At 45.0% G+C, this 15816-nt stretch overlaps 3 protein-coding genes across 5 annotated transcripts in view; 2 read left to right on the top strand and 1 right to left on the bottom strand.

The window, feature by feature from the left end:
- The window catches only part of LOC103141089 (uncharacterized), a 37024-nt gene that overhangs the window by 14352 nt on the left and 6856 nt on the right, over nt 1-15816 (top strand). The window contains exon 10 of the transcript XR_001662678.1: nt 11493-11499. The gene's annotated coding sequence lies outside the window, so the exon portion shown is untranslated. The remainder of the gene's footprint in view (nt 1-11492; nt 11500-15816) is intronic.
- apbb3 (amyloid beta (A4) precursor protein-binding, family B, member 3) lies at nt 1759-11216 on the bottom strand. Of its 3 annotated transcripts, none has more exons than XM_007556522.2 (13): nt 10908-10956; nt 7709-7872; nt 7567-7625; nt 7104-7152; nt 6744-6893; nt 6294-6421; nt 4801-4806; nt 4577-4691; nt 4093-4174; nt 3941-4024; nt 3591-3706; nt 3337-3516; nt 1759-2640 (listed from the first exon to the last, which is right to left on the bottom strand). In XM_007556522.2, the coding sequence occupies exons 1-13, from the start codon at nt 10954-10956 to the stop codon at nt 2383-2385; spliced, it is 1440 nt and encodes a 479-aa protein (XP_007556584.1). In that variant the 3' UTR covers nt 1759-2382. The 3 variants fall into 3 exon arrangements, with proteins under 3 accessions (XP_007556584.1, XP_016529058.1, XP_007556585.1); XM_007556523.2 differs by having other exon boundaries at nt 2383-2640; nt 7567-7622; XM_016673572.1 differs by lacking the exon at nt 4801-4806 and having other exon boundaries at nt 10908-11216.
- On the top strand, nt 13116-15659 carry sra1 (steroid receptor RNA activator 1). The gene is made up of 7 exons (XM_016673573.1): nt 13116-13136; nt 13222-13318; nt 13911-14024; nt 14103-14186; nt 14254-14402; nt 14491-14599; nt 14696-15659. Exons 2-7 carry the CDS (start codon nt 13294-13296, stop codon nt 14971-14973), a joined length of 759 nt encoding a protein of 252 aa, XP_016529059.1. The 5' UTR covers nt 13116-13136; nt 13222-13293; the 3' UTR covers nt 14974-15659.

Genomic DNA, 15816 nt, shown 5'->3' with positions numbered 1-15816 from the left:
CATCCATTTGTTGCGACCAGGATGATGTGAAATTTATTTTTCGGTTAGTCAGTAAAGCAAAGCACAGCTGCCCACAAAGTTCAGTCTATCCGCTCACCTGTATAAATAATCCCGCCGTGCTCTTCCCCGCCGTTAGCTCTGAACCGGCCACCAAGCAGCAGCTCCGGGAGGAGAAAAGCTCTCGTACTCCAAGCATCGCTTCCATCATTTTAAGAATGTTTATTGGTCCCCCGAAAAACTACAAAAACCCGGACATTATCATGAATCAGTAAAATCCCCATGGGCCGAACTTGAAAACTAGACATTATGCTGCTAGCACTTAACTTTCGGCAACAACTCAGGCGGAAGTGCTGCGCAACACAAATAACGACCCGGGGGAACACAATGCATCAAATAATAAAACATAACTTAACAAGGCTTTGAGGCAGATACATTTTCCTCGAGTAATTTTAATAATCGAGGTTCTCGAATCATTCAAGGAATCGTTTCAGCCCTCCTGTGTTTCTGACTTTGTATCTTTATGTCTTTGTGATGTAAAACACTTTGAATTGCCTTGCTGCTGAAATGTGCTTTAAAAAATAAACTTGACTGATTGATTGATCTCTTATTCCAAATTCCAGCCACTGAAGGACCAAAGCTTCCTGCAGGAGTCTAGACTTTTCTGTCCATTCTTGAAAATGATTTCTGTGTTGTGTCTGTTGTTCAGATGAACACGGCGGTTTTTCTTCTCCACTTCTTCTGCAGTGATGGGACTAATGTTTGACCAAACCCTGTTTCCCCTGGAAGGAGAAACAGGAGAAACCCTGAAAAGCTTTCTCCTGTTTCCCCTGAAAGGAGAAACAGGAGAAACCCTGATCAGCAGCAGCTGCTGATCTGGTTGGAGACAAACTAGGAAGGCCTTTTTTGTGCTAAGAATATGGCCAAAACTTAAATGTGAATGCGAAGCATTCTTACTCAGTAACTTAGAATGTACATCCTGATGAGGTTTGTCAGATTAATAGTACTTATTAAAATAAAAACCTTTTAGAAGGTATTAAATATACAAAGAGATGTAAGAATGTTGAAACATCAGTTGTCATTATTTCCATTATGTCATATGTTCATAATATTCCTCATCCTGAGTGTCTGAGCTGCACCGTTCCATCTGCAGTTTTAAGGGAACTTTTGGGTTCAGGGTAAAGCCTCAACTCAAACTTCTTTTTGAGACTCAGTTCTCACTGCATCACAAAGGACAAGCTAATGAGCTTTAGAGACTCTTCTGATTCAAACTCAACAATCACTTTAAGGTTTTGACTCTTACTATTTTACTGACATACGATGATACAACCTCAACAATATCTTCATCTGTGTCACTATGGAGTGTGCCCTTCAAAATGATCAATCTCCAGGCATTTGCACCATACTTACTGCCAATAATAGGAACCATATTTTTCTCTGGTCAAAGTTACAATGGGTACTTGGTAAACTCTTTACAAAGGTTGTTTGAGGCATAAAATCCTCCAGGCTGGCTCGCCACATTGAGTAACTCAAATCTCGAGGTTCGCCTGTAGCTGTAGGGAACCAATGTCAAACTGGGAGACGCAGGATCCTCAGAACTAAAACAATCTCCAAGTTACCAGCTGATTTTTACATTTCATTGTAATAAGCAAAGAAAGGATTATATTGTTATTGTTATGCAACTTAAACAAAAAGCCATATTGCAAATTAAAATAAACTGATAAATGAAAGAACAATAAATCAAGTCAGCAGGAAGCAGAATGAAGGTTTTCTGTTTTATTCAGATTCATTCATACATGACATCATTTCCAGACATAAAGAGCCTCAGCAGCTTATTGCTTCCTGAAACTTAAAAACTCCTCAACCTGCAGAGGCTTCAGCTGGGAAACCAGGAAATGTGAGACTAATGCACTAATGTGCGCCCCTTGGTGGTCAGCAGCACTCACTGCAGCCTCAAGGTTTCCGTCCAGAAGAAGCTGAAGCCGACTGAGGAGCTGCTGTCTGGGATGGAAGAAGCTTTCTGCTCTAACTCTACTTTTCTGCTTTTGAAGGACATTTTAGGGAAATCAGAGGCAGAAATCCTCCTGGACCTTCATCACTCTTCATCAGAACAGTTCTCTGTTGTTCTGTGAAGGAGTAACTTGGTATTGATAGCTAACATCTGAAAATCCTGAGTCGGTTCAGTTTCTACAAGTTGGTTTGTTCTAAAACGGAGGAAGAATCGATCGCTCTGATTGGTCAGACACCTGCAGACGTTCCTCCTGTTCGGTTCAGTAGCAGCGACAGGTGAGACAGGATCCCAGCCGCTCCTCAGATGGGCCTCGCCTTGGTGTTGCCAGTTCAGACACTGATGTCATCGCAGTCCGGTCGGACCAGCGGCCATCACTACGAGGTGGCGGCTTGTTTGTTGCGGAATGTCTCGAAGAACGCCATCATCCCTTTCCTCACATTGCTGCTGCTGCTGCCCTTTGGCATCGGCACCAATGTGGTGCTGCTGCTGCTGTTTCCATGGTGATGGGATGTCAGCGGGGGGAAAGCGATGCCGTCCATGGAGTTGGCTCGTTTCACCTTTGATGGAGTTGCACGCCAAGATTTGGTTCTGGGAGGCGGAGTCTGAGCCACCAGACACTTCTGGTACTGGAGCTGATGGGAGGAAACAATGAGATGAACCACCAGCAGGGGGCGACAACACAATGGCTACAAAACACATGACACATGACACATGACAAACACAGTGTTGGGTGTCCCAGCCTGGGACTCCCAGGCAATCCCAGAGCTGATTCAGGGTGCGATTACTATTCACATCCAGCCTGAAGGGGCTGGTTGTGTTTGCTTTTCGGGCTTCCTCAGGTTTTCTTTCTCTGATATTAAAATTTTGTGTGATAATCTGAAATGTTTCAGTGAGATAAGAAAGCAAAAACAGAAGAAATCTCAAGGGAGTGAATACTTTTTCACAACTCTATAGCCATGAGTTGCACCCTGATGACTTCTTACTTTGCTTGCTTGCAGTCAGAGGGAGAGGGATCCCCCTGTGGTGAGAAACAGTACCGCTGAGGATGGGAACTTCACAGCTCAGTTTGTTAAACCTCCAATCAGTCAGATAATAATACTCAATAAAATACAGTTGATATGTCAACAGTACTATCAGTGGTACTATCAGCAGTATATCAGTAGTACCATCACTGTGATATGGCCCCTAATTCCTGCAGGAGGAAACAGGAAGGCTTCTCTCTAAGGGTGATGATATTTTTCTGTCTGTTTCTAAATTTCACAGATACTGAAATGTGAAACTCTTTAGCGGTGTTCTGATTCTGTGTAAAAGCTCATAATCATCCTCACCATGCACGCCGCCTGGACAGCCTCAGAGATGATCCCTGCGTCCGGTTCACACCAGAACACGTGACACTCAAATTGCTGCGTCCCGGCGTCCACGATCACTGCAAAAGTGTGGCTGTCATGGCCGACGCCAAGGAAGGTGAGGAATCGCACCTGGCATTCCCAGAGTGGCTCGTCTCCGTCCTGCTGGCAACCAGCAACAGTTAGACAGGTGAGGCGACATATTACCTGAGCTCCACCAGCAGCGAGGACGGTACCTCCCCCTTCCACAGAGACAGAACCCTGTCACTGATGTGGATCACCGTTGGCTCCCAGTCGTCGCGGTCTGTGGAGTTCATGATGCTTTCAATGGCTCTGTTCAACACCTCCATACCTGCAGAACAGCAGACAGTCCGGCGGGTCGGTTACAAAACCCCCCTTCATTCAGAACTGGGTCTATTGATCAGGATTAGCACAGGCTCAGGCTCTGCTAATCCTGGTCTAGATCTTTAGGATATTGGGGAGCTGACGACCCAGGGATGGTTATCTAATTGGTCGGTTTATCGATCTGGGAACTAAAGCAGAGCTACAGAACACCTGGTGGAGAACAGGTGAGTCTCTGTCCTACCCATGGCTCTGGACACCGGCAGGTTCCCGATGTACTGGACCTCAAACTTCTGGACTTGCTGCCTCACTGCCTCCAGGAACTCCACTGAAACAACAGGGCATGGTTAAAGAACCGGTACCTGGTACCTGGTGGACCAGGAGCAGGTGAGTCACCTTGTCTGGGCAGGTCTTCAGGTGAGATGCTCTCCATGGTGAAAGAACGGGACGGTCTCATCAGAGCTTTCTCCGACATCATCTGCACGAAAGAAAGAGTTCAGTCAGAACTGAACAGAGCAGGAGGAAACCATGTTTCCATGACGATCAGTGAGAAGATGGCAAACACTGTGTCTAACAATAGGTCCAACAGAACCAGGAACTCCTCCAGTATGTTCAACAGAACTAGAACCTCCTCCAGTAGGTACAACAGAACCAGAACTTCCTCCAGCAGGTCTAACAGACCTTTCTCCAGTTGTGGTGATTGCTGATGTCTCAGTTGCAGCAACCTGATGAGCTCCTGCTGCCCTGGAGTTGCTCAGACTGATGGTAATCACTTGGTCAGTGTCCTGGTTCTGACCCAGACCACCAGGCTGGACTCGGCTCTTCAGACTTTGGTCTTCATCAGTTCACTAGTAGGGTACTTCAGGTGTTGGAGTCTCACCTTGGAGCACATCTCGTGCAGCGCTGAGGCGATGGCCTTGGCCGGAGCATTACAGCGAAACACGTGGCACTTCAGGACGCAGCTGTCCTTATCGCCGGCCACGAAGGCGAAGTCCCTGAATGCACCACAAACACACACACACAGAAAACCTGGTGAGCGGAGGTAACACAGGGGGAAGTCCATGGATGACCCTGACGTTCGGCTGTGAGTGTGGAGGGGTTTACCTGTCCCTGCACACATAGGGGTGGGCGTGGCAAAGAAACAGAAAGCAACAGTGTTAGAGCGCAAAACACAATGGTGAGCTTGATTTGAACTTCTCAGCATGCAGGAGCAAAGCAGCAGCAGTGAGTCCAGCTTAGCTTAGCACAATGACTGGGAACACCACCCTTCAGAGGCCGGACCCGTCCTACAGCTACAGGTGAGTCTGACAGTGGACTGTCCAAGCTGGGGACAGACGACATAACTGGTTTCGACTTTAGTTTCTGCACTCAGGATGAACCAGACCAGATGAATCAATCTGAATGCATCAAACTCTCTGGAAACTCAGCTGAATTTCTGATGGGCCTAACTCACAAGCAGGGGGCACTAAGAGCAGATATTCAGATGGGTTATATTCCTGTTCTGCTGAGTTTCCAGTTGTCGCCAGGAGGAATGAACGTTCAATGCTCAGCTGCGATTCCTTAGAAACTTCAAACTACTGTGAATAACTAGCTGAGCTTAATGCACTGTGTGATGACTAGAATCAATAGGAAGTCATGTGTGATTAAACTGACATACTTTTCTGTCAAGTGACACAATTGTGAATTGGAACAATATAAATAAGTGAATTGAATTGAATAGTTCCACTCATCATAAATTAATAAAAAGCAAGAAATAAAAATAAAAATGACATTATTTTAAATTTGTAAAGTTTATCCCACAGATTTATATAGATCTGATGGATCTGATCTGATCTGCTAAAGTTGAGAGTTTGGGCTATTAATCTGTTTTAGAACAACTCTCAATGCTGGTTTTATCATAAACATGTTTTTATGTATGTCTGAACAAACAATCATATCGTGTCTGGATCACACAAATAAAAAAATAACTTAATACTGCGCAGAAATAAACCTGTGAAATAAAATGTTTACTTTTTGTTAAAAAATTAATTTGTTTTATTTATAATTTCCTTCATTATTTACTGTTTTAGTCTGATTTTATCCCAGCATGACTGTAATTAACAAGCTGAATATTATTCTGCCCAGCGCTGTGCATTTGTAATGTCACATAGCGTCACACAACGTTTTTTACTGAAGGCGACTCAGGGCACCTGTCATCAGCCTCATTCTGATTGGCTGTCAGCAACACACGTTTACAGTTGGGTCGGTGATCTGTTCACACAACCCAACCGGGTCGCCCAGTATGTCTGTTTAACCAAGACCAAGGGACGGTTCCCTTCTCTCGCTAACTCGCCCACCTTGCCGACTGACCCAAACTAGCACGGACTGGTCCAGATTTTGCGTACTGCTCCAGACTTTCCCAGTGTTCAGGACTGGCAGAGACGTCATGTAGCTTGGCCCCAGCTTAGGTTGAATCTAGACCAGGGTTCTGCAGGTCCGGTCTTTGAGTACCGCTGGAGGTTTGGACCTGCAGAACCCTGATCTAGAGTCATGATAATGTAATTGAAGTCGATTCTGAAGGTTTTGCGTTTCGAGCAACCCGGGTCTGATCGACTCACCTGCCGTTGTTGCAGCCCACGCCCCACACTCGGATGTTGATGATTGGCTGACAGTGGAGGGGTGTGTGGTCTAATGGGTCCAATAAGGTCAAGGTGTCTTTCTTGAGAACCAGCATCATCTCCCGACCCTGCAGGTCAGAACATGCTCTCATAAGCAGCTTCCTGCTGACTCCGGTTAGCTTGACCTGTTCTGGTTTATCAGCGTCCATGGATGTTAATGTAACATTAGTTTAGTGAGCCCCCTAGTGGGTGGTGAGTAGAACAGGTCAGGAGAACATTACGCAGGGGAATGGCATTTTTAGTTCTTTCATGTAGGTGCTGTGAATACGACCAACAATATCAAACTGCAGAACTGCTGTCTTTGCACAGAAATCAAACTCACAGTAAAACCCAGATAAAAACAGGTGCAGTTTCCACACACTGCCACTAGGGGCAGCCCTCACGTCTCACCTCGCCCCAGGCCCCAGACCTGTCTCTCTGCTCGGGGCTGCCGCAGTGAGACAGCTGCTGGATGACGTTACTGACAGCTAAGCTGCTGCGACCCGGAGACAGGTCCTCCTCCTCCACCTGCAGCCAACCCAGGGAGCGAACAGCGAAGCACTGCAGAGAGGCAGGCGACATCAGATTACTGCTCCACAAAACTACGGTGGAGAGAGATTAGAACAGATTAGACCATCAGATTAAATCCTGATGCAGAGGAGGAGCTAAACTCTTATTCTGGCCTCATGCCCTTCATCATCACTTCCATGTTATTGTCAGAGTATTGGAACAAAAGTACAGTCCTTCATAGAGAAGATGTTTTTATGCTACCTTTGAGTCAGGGTCATGGTCAGTGAGATACTCCTCCTGCCACGAAGACCTGAGGAGAAAGAAGTTCATATAAGCTGTGGAGGTTCTGACGATGACTGGACAGTAAAGGATGTCAAGACAACATCTGTATAAAACTGCTGGTTTACTGGGATAAACACTTAGAGCTACTGGTTTACTAGCATAAACACTTTAGAGCTGCTTGTTTATAGCATAAACACTTTAGAGCTGCTGGTTATGGGAATGAAGACAAAAACTGGTGGTTTATGTGAATGTGGACATAAAAACTGCTGGAGAAACAAGGCCAAATCGCCTCCACCTCGCAACTTCTAGGACCTGACTAGGCCAGCAGACTTGCTGAGGTCCAGGTGTCAGGCTAACAGAACATCTGTCTGTACAGAACCAACTGCTCAGAAGTTGTTTGACCCCCAGAGAACCTAACAGACAGACATTCATCCTGAGTTACCATTCCTCAGAGGCTCCTTCCGTCTCTTTGGTGGCGCTCTGGTCTCCTGCCTCTTCCTGCTGTAACACCACAAAAAAAGAGTGGGCTGAGCCACATTGGTGCAACCGGAGAAGCTACAAGAGAAAAACCAGTCATGTCTCACCTGTGTCTCAAGAGGCTTTGGTGTCCCGGTAAGGCGGGGGTGCTGCCACTGGGTGGCACCGGTGGGAACGTGCCAGTAGTAGGTCCCCGTGGAGTCTTTGATTGTCCTCCAGCCAGAAGGAAGGTCTGGGTCCAGGAGGAGGTTCTGGTCTGTCCAGATGTTGTCTGCAAGGAAACAAATAGCTGTCATCAAATAGACACACCTGTCTCTGTCAATGCCCCCTAGAGGCAGCAATGCTCCCCACAGGTAACACAGGAGTGAAGTTTTATCAGATCCATTCAAACTGCCTCTATAGCCAACCACTTCTGATCTGCTAGTTATTGTAAAATAAATATAAAATAAAAACATGTACAATATAATTATAGAATTAGTAAATATGTAGTAAAATGAACCATGAGGTGTTAAATGTTTCTGTGCTTTATTTCAGGAAACAAACAAATCAGCTGCTAGAATAAAATTCTCATCACATATGGAGCCAGTTAAAAACATCCCTGATGATCTCTGCCTGCATTTAAAACAGAAACTATCCAGCATTTATGGGAAAGATTGTAAATAAGCAGATCCTCTTTCACAGATTAAAGCACAGAGACAAAGAATAACAATTAAACCATTATTAAATTGAAAAAAACACCAATATAAATGTTTATGGTCCTCTAATCTGGAACAAATTTCCAGAAAACAGAAAGACAGCTGAAACGCTGAGCTCCTTTAAATAAAGAACAAAACCACTTGTTTATAGCTGCCTTTCATTTCTGGTAACTGGAACATTGATCATCATATTTGATGATGGCATTTGACAAAATGTAATGTTTATTGTTTCATAATTGGTGACTGAATGATGTTTCATGGTGAACACACTCTGAAATTTCTTGTTGCTGAAATGTGCTGTGTGAATAAACTTAACTTGGGTCTGAGGAGAAAACCACATATTTATCACTTTTAATCAAGAAAGTTTATTTTTTATCTGTCATTGCAGGCTTTTAAAACATATTTTAACAAATTTTTATTATAAATTTCTCTAAGAGTTTTAAGTCAACTTTCCATCTGTCAGTTTGGTGAAAATTTTATGTTTTAATTGAAGTCAAACTGTCATTCAGAAGATTTGAACTCAGACTTTCAACAGAAGTAGAGAACTTATTGATCAGAGTTTGTTCTGTCCAGTCAGTTGCTGGGCTGAAGAGCTCCTGTCCAATCAGCTGTCCATGTCAGCAGGTCACACGTTGTTTTTATATTTTGCTGTGATCAGATGACATATTGATTCTCATGCCTGCATAAAGACAAAGCAGGGAACTTAACCCTCCTCTTCTTTATGTCCTCCTTGTTGACTCAGCAGTTTCATTCCCGCAGATGAAGGTCACCTTGATCATTGAGGGTCGTTGCTGACTCATCAGAACCGTGTTTATCACTCAGGACAGCAGAACCGGCCCAAAGTTGAAGCAGGTCCTGTTGGAGCCTCCAATCACTGCAGCTCCACCTTTACCTCCACTGTTTTTAATGGTCCATGCTTCACAGCTCACCTGGATTTCTACTTTAACGCAGTTAACTGAGTAGTTTTTAACAAAAGCATGTTAAAGTCTGTTCTCTCAGTGAAGGACTATAGAACTGGGTGATGTAGAACTAGGAGATGTGCTCTATCTTCCTGGTTTTAGTCAGAACTCCAGCAACAACATTCTGGATCAAGCTGCAGCTCGACCATTGATTTGTTAGTCAGATCTATTAAGACACTGCTGCAGTAATCAATGCCACTAAAGAGAAACCCCTGGATGAGTTTCTCTGATGCTGAGACATTAGTCCTCTGATCCTGGAAATGTTCTTCAGCTGATAGAAGGCCCACTTTAGAACCGTCTTTATGTGGTTCTGATCTCCTGCAGCAGTGGCTCTCTGAACCCAGATCATGTTGCCGATCCAACATCATGTGTCAGGACCAGGGCCATTGATTGGGTCAAACTGCTGAGCAAGAAGAGATGAAACTGAAGAAGCCGTGAATAATTAATAAACCCTCGGACACACGAACCGCTGAATCAGCTGAGAGAGACTAGACATCCTTCATCTCGCTGAGCTGCTGGACGGAGGCCCGGGTTCTGAACAGAACCAGAACCCTATCCTCCCAGAGTCTCAGGGTCCAGATTGTTTTAAAGCATCAGCCTCTCCGGGTGCTGATATCCAGTTCTGATAGGTCCAAACCAGCCGACAGGGACAGACAGCTGCATGTCCTCTGGAGCAAAAACAGGACAACACTCTAAAGGACTCGCCCTCTTCTTCTTCACAAACACTTCCTTCCTCTTCCTGGTCCTCCAGACTCTGAGGGGTTTTGCTGAAGAGCAAAGAGACAGAGAGGACTCCAGCTGTATTTCAGGAGGAGGAATCTCTAAAACGTTGTCAGAAATAAAAAAAACTTTCCATTGATTTCCAGTCATTATTCAATTTCTGCTGATATGTAGTTAAAGACATGACGAAGAGATGCAGAAACTGATTACAGAGTTTCATCACCAGCAGGAAGATGAGGCTGAAGGAGGTTCTAGTTGAGGCAGAAAGTGGATCAGAACCAGAACCAGAGGTATGTCCTGGTCAGGGATGGGAGTAATGTGAGTGACTGGTTAATATAAACCCAGCAGAGAAAACATTCATGCATCAGAGCAGCAAACTACTAAACTACCAAAGCTGCTTCAGTCAGGAGCCCTGCAGAGCTCCACAAGTTCTGGTTCTTCTGGAGCTTCTTGAAGGGTTGTTGATGAGTGGTTCTGGTGGGTCGGCCTGCTGGGAAGGCTCACTGTGGTTCCAGGTGTGAATCCTCGTTCTGACTGAGATTCTCTGGAGTCCAGAAACTCACAGGTGGTTCTGGAACCATTTCCAGACTGATGCAAGTCAGACACTTTGTTTCTTATCAGTTCTAGTTCTACAGCTTGGTCTTTGATGAGCTGCTTTGTTTCTTCATCTTTGTCCGATACTAAACTCAGTTTGACCAGATGAACTCAGGAGCTGCGGGACTTTCTGTCTTTAACTCTGCCACTAGTTGGGATTGAAACTAAAACGTCATTGAGCATCTGAGAATTTACACCCAGAAACATCCAACATAAACTCCAACCTGCATCAGGATTATACGTCCATTATGAGGACTATCCTCATAATGCTGTCCCACGCCCAGGACCTCTGATCGGATGGAAACCTGAATGTGTCTGTGTGTGTGTGTGTGTCTCACCATCATAGTTGACGATGATGATGGCCAGCATGTAATCCTTGCCCATCATGGCTCCACCCTCCCTGGTGAGTTGCAGTCAGCTGATCAGGCCCAGAGGACGGCTGCTGCAATCAGTCTCTCTCCCGCTGTTCCCCTGTCTCTGTGGGTGTCTCTCGTCCCGCCGTCCACCCCTCTCTCAGACACCATCAGTGTTTCTTCTCCTCCCTTGTTTTGTTCCCCGTCCCGGCGTTTTCTCTGCCTCCTCTTTGCCTCTCTCCTCTCCGTCTGATGAAGGATGCTGTTTTCCTCCTCCTCCTCCTGATGATGTCATCACTGCCCTCCCTCTCTGCCTCACTCGCCGTCCCCTGTAAAAAATTACTCCACTACAGCAAGTGATGCTGAAAGTAAAATCTGTTGGAACATCTTCATCCTGAGGCTGAAGCTGGAACAGGAAATACATCATCACGCTCAGTGGAACCGATGAAGATGATGCTGTGACTCTCAGCAGTGGAGAACCTTGAGGTTTTGATGGACTCATATAAATCCAAATATTTCATTTAGCCTCAATGTTAATCCAAACAAAATGAAGAAAAAAAATCTGTTTAGTTGATTAGTTTGTTATTCCTACAAATCTGTCCATATTGAGACATTTTATTTTCATTTTTTCAATATGTAACCTTTAGATTTAGGTCATAGGTGTCCAAACTTTTGGTCACATGGACCAAAATCGTCAGGTAGATGAGCCAGAGCCAGAAAAATGTAATCTTATGTATTCAACAATAATCTAATCATGCAACACTTTAATTAAATTAATAGCTTTGTTGTTGGTAAGGAATGTGTAAATGATTAAAGATCTGGGTTTGCCTCACAAAAAGTAATTTTGATAATTTTCTAGGCATCAATAGGAAAAAAAAAAGAGAACAGAATTTAATTAATTCTGAACAATAAATTCAGGATCTATTAGAGAACACTTGCAGAATTTAGCCAACTTTAATAAAAAAAAAATTAAAAGCAGATTTGGATGCAGCAAAGTCCGTTTTTGAGTAAAAGTCACAGGAAAGATGTGGAGCTTGAAAACAAAAGGCATTAAAAAACAAATTGCTTCTGTGGCCAATGTTTTCTACTGTAGGAAGACTTTAATGTGTCTGTGATGGTGTTGACAACTATGCTGTGGGGAAGAATTTGCATGATTGCAGGGGCCACACATAATAAGTTTGGGGACCGCAAATGCCCCCGTGACCTCACTTTGGACACCCTGATCAGGTAATGCAGTCAAGCGATGTAAAGCAATATCTATGCATGAATTTTATTGGATAGAAAAACCAAAACAAATAATAAAAAAGGGTCCGTAAAATAGTCACTGTAAATCCACCTGACGGTGTGCTGACGTCACACTGTTTCAATAAGCCTGTCACGGTTGCCACGTCCCGGACATTCTTAAGGAACTGGCAGTACTTAAAGTAAGCCTTTGCAACAGGAAGTAGAATTATTCACCTCTTCAAAGTAAATGTAACGATAAGTTCTCTGAAGGACTTCAAACAGAATCAAACTGAACATTTTGATTCTGGATTAATTTTGATGACACAGTTTGAATTTCAGTCAGCGGTCAGGCTTGTTCTCCATGTGGACATTCTCTGGGTACTCCGGTTTCCTCTCACAGTCCAGAAATATGCATGTTAGGTCAGCTGCTGCTGCACTGGACGGGTGACCTCTCCAAGATGGACCCCACATACTCACAGACACCTGGAGGCATTAACTGCCCTGCGTGAAAAATAGGAGCAGAAAACAGAAATAATCATCCTTCAAAAATAATTTATATTCACTTTATATTAGCTAGCTGTGAGTTTTATGACTTCAAAAGCATTAAAACGCAAACATGTAGCAATATTATTTTACTTCACCTGTAATATACTAAGGTTTTGATGCTTCAGTTTTCTGTCAGTGGGAAAACTTGAAGATAAAAAGATAAAATCTACAATAGACACAATTAACTACCTGTAACTGATGTTAACCTAAAAATCCTTCAGTCAGGAGCTGATTCTATGGCACATTTGAACATTTAAATGTTCATAAATATGACTTTAAAGAAAAGATAAGACAGGAGAAATCGAAGAGTCAAAATAAATTAAAAATAGGTGACATCAGAAGATTTTATTTTTGACATTCTGACCGGATATGGTGACTGCAGTTATCGAACTTATTAGGTTATTCATTGCAACAACAACACACCAGACTTTGTGTTTAGTTTGGGTGAGTTAGACAAGAAATAGCCTTTAATTAAATCCAGAGTTTAATCGAAGTTTATTTGACGCTTTTAGCTTAGCTAGCGGCTAAGCTCTTCCGGTTAGCCTAGCCGCTAGCTTCGCTCAGCCTCCCTAGGAAGAATCAGCTGATTCCAGGCCCCAACATGGAGGACATGTACGTGAAACCCGGTGAGTTTCCTCCAGAGGATCCGTGCAGTCCGGGAGAATATTACCAGAGTCCCACTGCGGGGATTAAAACGGTCGGGGAGTTGTTAGGCGCCTACTAACAATCACAGACTGGAACTTCACTTAAAAACCTCTGGATTCAAACTAATCTGATCCATACCATAATAATCTCTGAGTTTAAGTGGATTCATTATGGCGGCGATGACAGGCCTGTGTGACGCGATGAATTCGGGTCATTAATAGTTCATCTAATGTCAGCCAGCTCAAAGTATGAGTGCTGAAACGCTGATGATTCATAAACTTGATCTTTGTTGTGATGTTTGATTATTGATCGTAAATTTCTGTCCTGCCGGATTAAAGCTGTTAGATTGGATTATTGATCAGAGCTAATGACATCTGCAGGTGGTAATCCAAACCTCGTTATTATTTATTTATTTATTTAGTCAGCAGGGAGTCTCTGGACTCTTTTCAGTAAAATAAATGTTTATTAGAGATTATTTTCCCCACCAAGACGTTCAGTTTCAGAGCATCTCTCTATGTTGGTCATAATCAGGATTTTTGCTGAACTGTGTTTATATACATTTTTGTTTCCAAGGTAACCAGGAGCGGGGCTGGAACGACCCCCCTCAGTTTTCCTACGGGCTGCAGACGGCCCGCGGACCTCAGAGGAACCCCTTGAGCAGGAGAGCCGTTCCAGCAGCGAGCTCAGGTAATCTGACTCACCTGAACACTGACTTCACCTCACTTGTCATCTGATTTGAAACATCTGAATCTGATTGGTCTCCAGGTCCAGGTGCTCCATCCCCAGCCCCTCCCTCCTCCAACCTCATGGCCCCGCCCATGTGTAGAGTAGCTCCGCCTCCTCTGCCAGGTAATAGTCAGAACTGTCTCACTGCACCTGTTCAACGCACCTGAGTGACAGCTTCAATGTCCTCCAGCTGGACATCCACCTGAGGCAACACCCACTGCCCAAACAGGACCAATGAGAAAGCAGGGAGAGGCGGATGGCAGCCAATCAGAACCTGACCTGGACACTGTGATGTCAGTGCTGAACAGAGCCCTGGAGGCCTGCAGGAGCTCCGTGAGGGTGAGTTTTCACCAGCAGGGGGCGCTTGAGGCCCGCAGTACTGCACCTGGCCAGCAGGGACACACACTAATGCATCACTTGTCTGCAGGCTCAGGTGTGTAATGAGGTCACTAAGAGGCTCCGCCTCCTGGAGGACAGCTGGAGGTCAGGTAAACTCAGCCTACCTGTAACCAGACGCATGGACGTCCTGTCCCAAGGTAACCTGTCCCACCTGTCTGTTTCATGCCTGTCTCACCTGATTGTCCCACCTCATATCTCACCTGTCCACCTGTGTATCCACCTGTGTGTCCCAGAGCTGCAGGCCGGTCACTGGGACTCTGCTGATGAAGCTCATCGCTCTCTTATGGTCGACCATGTGACCGAGGTCAGCCAATGGATGGTTGGCGTTAAACGGCTCATCGCTGAGACCCGCAACCTCAGTCCAGATCACCTGAAACCACTCCAGAACCCAACGGTACCAGCCCAGGACCCAATGGTACCTGCCCAGGACCCAACAGAACCAGCCCAGGACCCAACAGAACCAGTCCAGAATCCCACAGAACCAACCCAGAACCCAGGATGCCAGTCCTGAGTTTCCCAGAACCCTGCAGTCCAGCTCTGGGTAACTTGGCCGGGATTCTGTGCGGTTCTTCTCATCTTCTGAGCTGGACTGGTTTCAGTTGTTTTGGTATCGGTACCATCAGGTTCTGTTCACCTGGTTTGGACTCCTACATCCTGGGGCTCTGGTTCTGCTCAGACAGACCCAGAACTTGAACCTCAGACAATAAACAGAACTGGACCTACTCACATCAGAACTGTGGACTCTTGATTCTGGAACCAGAACTTCTCTGGGTTGTCAAATGGACTCGGACTAGAAGAACCTGAACTTTAAGGCCCAGACTCCGAGGGTTCTGGACTTTAGGGAACCAGAACTTCTCCATCAGAACCAGCTGTTTAGAACGAAACTGAACCAGAGCGGACCTTTCAGCTGATTGGATGGAAAGCTTCAGGCGATTGTTGATACCATAGAACCTCAGCATGGGTCCAGACCTGGTTCTGGAACCCAAGCTGAATAGCTGGGAGTTGACATTGACATTTCCCAGCCAATCAGCTGTGTGCATAGCTCCACTCTGATTGTTCAGTTTTCCTGCAGGGGCCACTCTGATTGGTCCTCTGAAACGATCACAGCTTTAACAATTTCCTCTCTGTGTCCTGATCCGATTGTAACCCTGACTGGTTCTGTTGCGGCGCAGCAGCAGAATAAACATCTGAAAAGAGTGGCGTGTCTTTATCAGCTTCATTAATAACCGGAAGGAGAATAAATGCTGCAGTCAGGTTTCTCATAAACCAGAGAGTTTCTGACTCTGGTTCCAGTCAGAGTTTCTGAGAGTTTCTGACTGGAACCAGAAACACTGTTGGAAACATCATGTGACTC

Source organism: Poecilia formosa, unplaced genomic scaffold (genome assembly GCF_000485575.1).
Source record: "Poecilia formosa unplaced genomic scaffold, Poecilia_formosa-5.1.2 Scaffold79, whole genome shotgun sequence".
In the NCBI taxonomy this organism is placed as follows: Eukaryota; Metazoa; Chordata; class Actinopteri; order Cyprinodontiformes; family Poeciliidae; genus Poecilia; species Poecilia formosa.
Note: the sequence above shows the minus strand (reverse complement) of the source record. Positions and strands in the feature narration are given on the sequence as shown.

Excerpts from the sequence above, each read along its gene's own strand:
- apbb3 (XM_007556522.2), bottom strand. The coding sequence starts at position 10,956 with ATGATGGGCAAGGATTACATGCTGGCCATCATCATCGTCAACTATGAT. Across the intron at positions 7,873-10,907 it reads CATCATCGTCAACTATGATG|ACAACATCTGGACAGACCAG; the intron begins GTGAGACACACA and ends GTTTCCTTGCAG. Across the intron at positions 6,422-6,743 it reads GGTCTGGGGCCTGGGGCGAG|GGTCGGGAGATGATGCTGGT; the intron begins GTGAGACGTGAG and ends TCTGACCTGCAG.
- sra1 (XM_016673573.1), top strand. The coding sequence starts at position 13,294 with ATGGAGGACATGTACGTGAAACCCG. Across the intron at positions 14,403-14,490 it reads CCTGCAGGAGCTCCGTGAGG|GCTCAGGTGTGTAATGAGGT; the intron begins GTGAGTTTTCAC and ends ACTTGTCTGCAG. Across the intron at positions 14,600-14,695 it reads CATGGACGTCCTGTCCCAAG|AGCTGCAGGCCGGTCACTGG; the intron begins GTAACCTGTCCC and ends TGTGTGTCCCAG.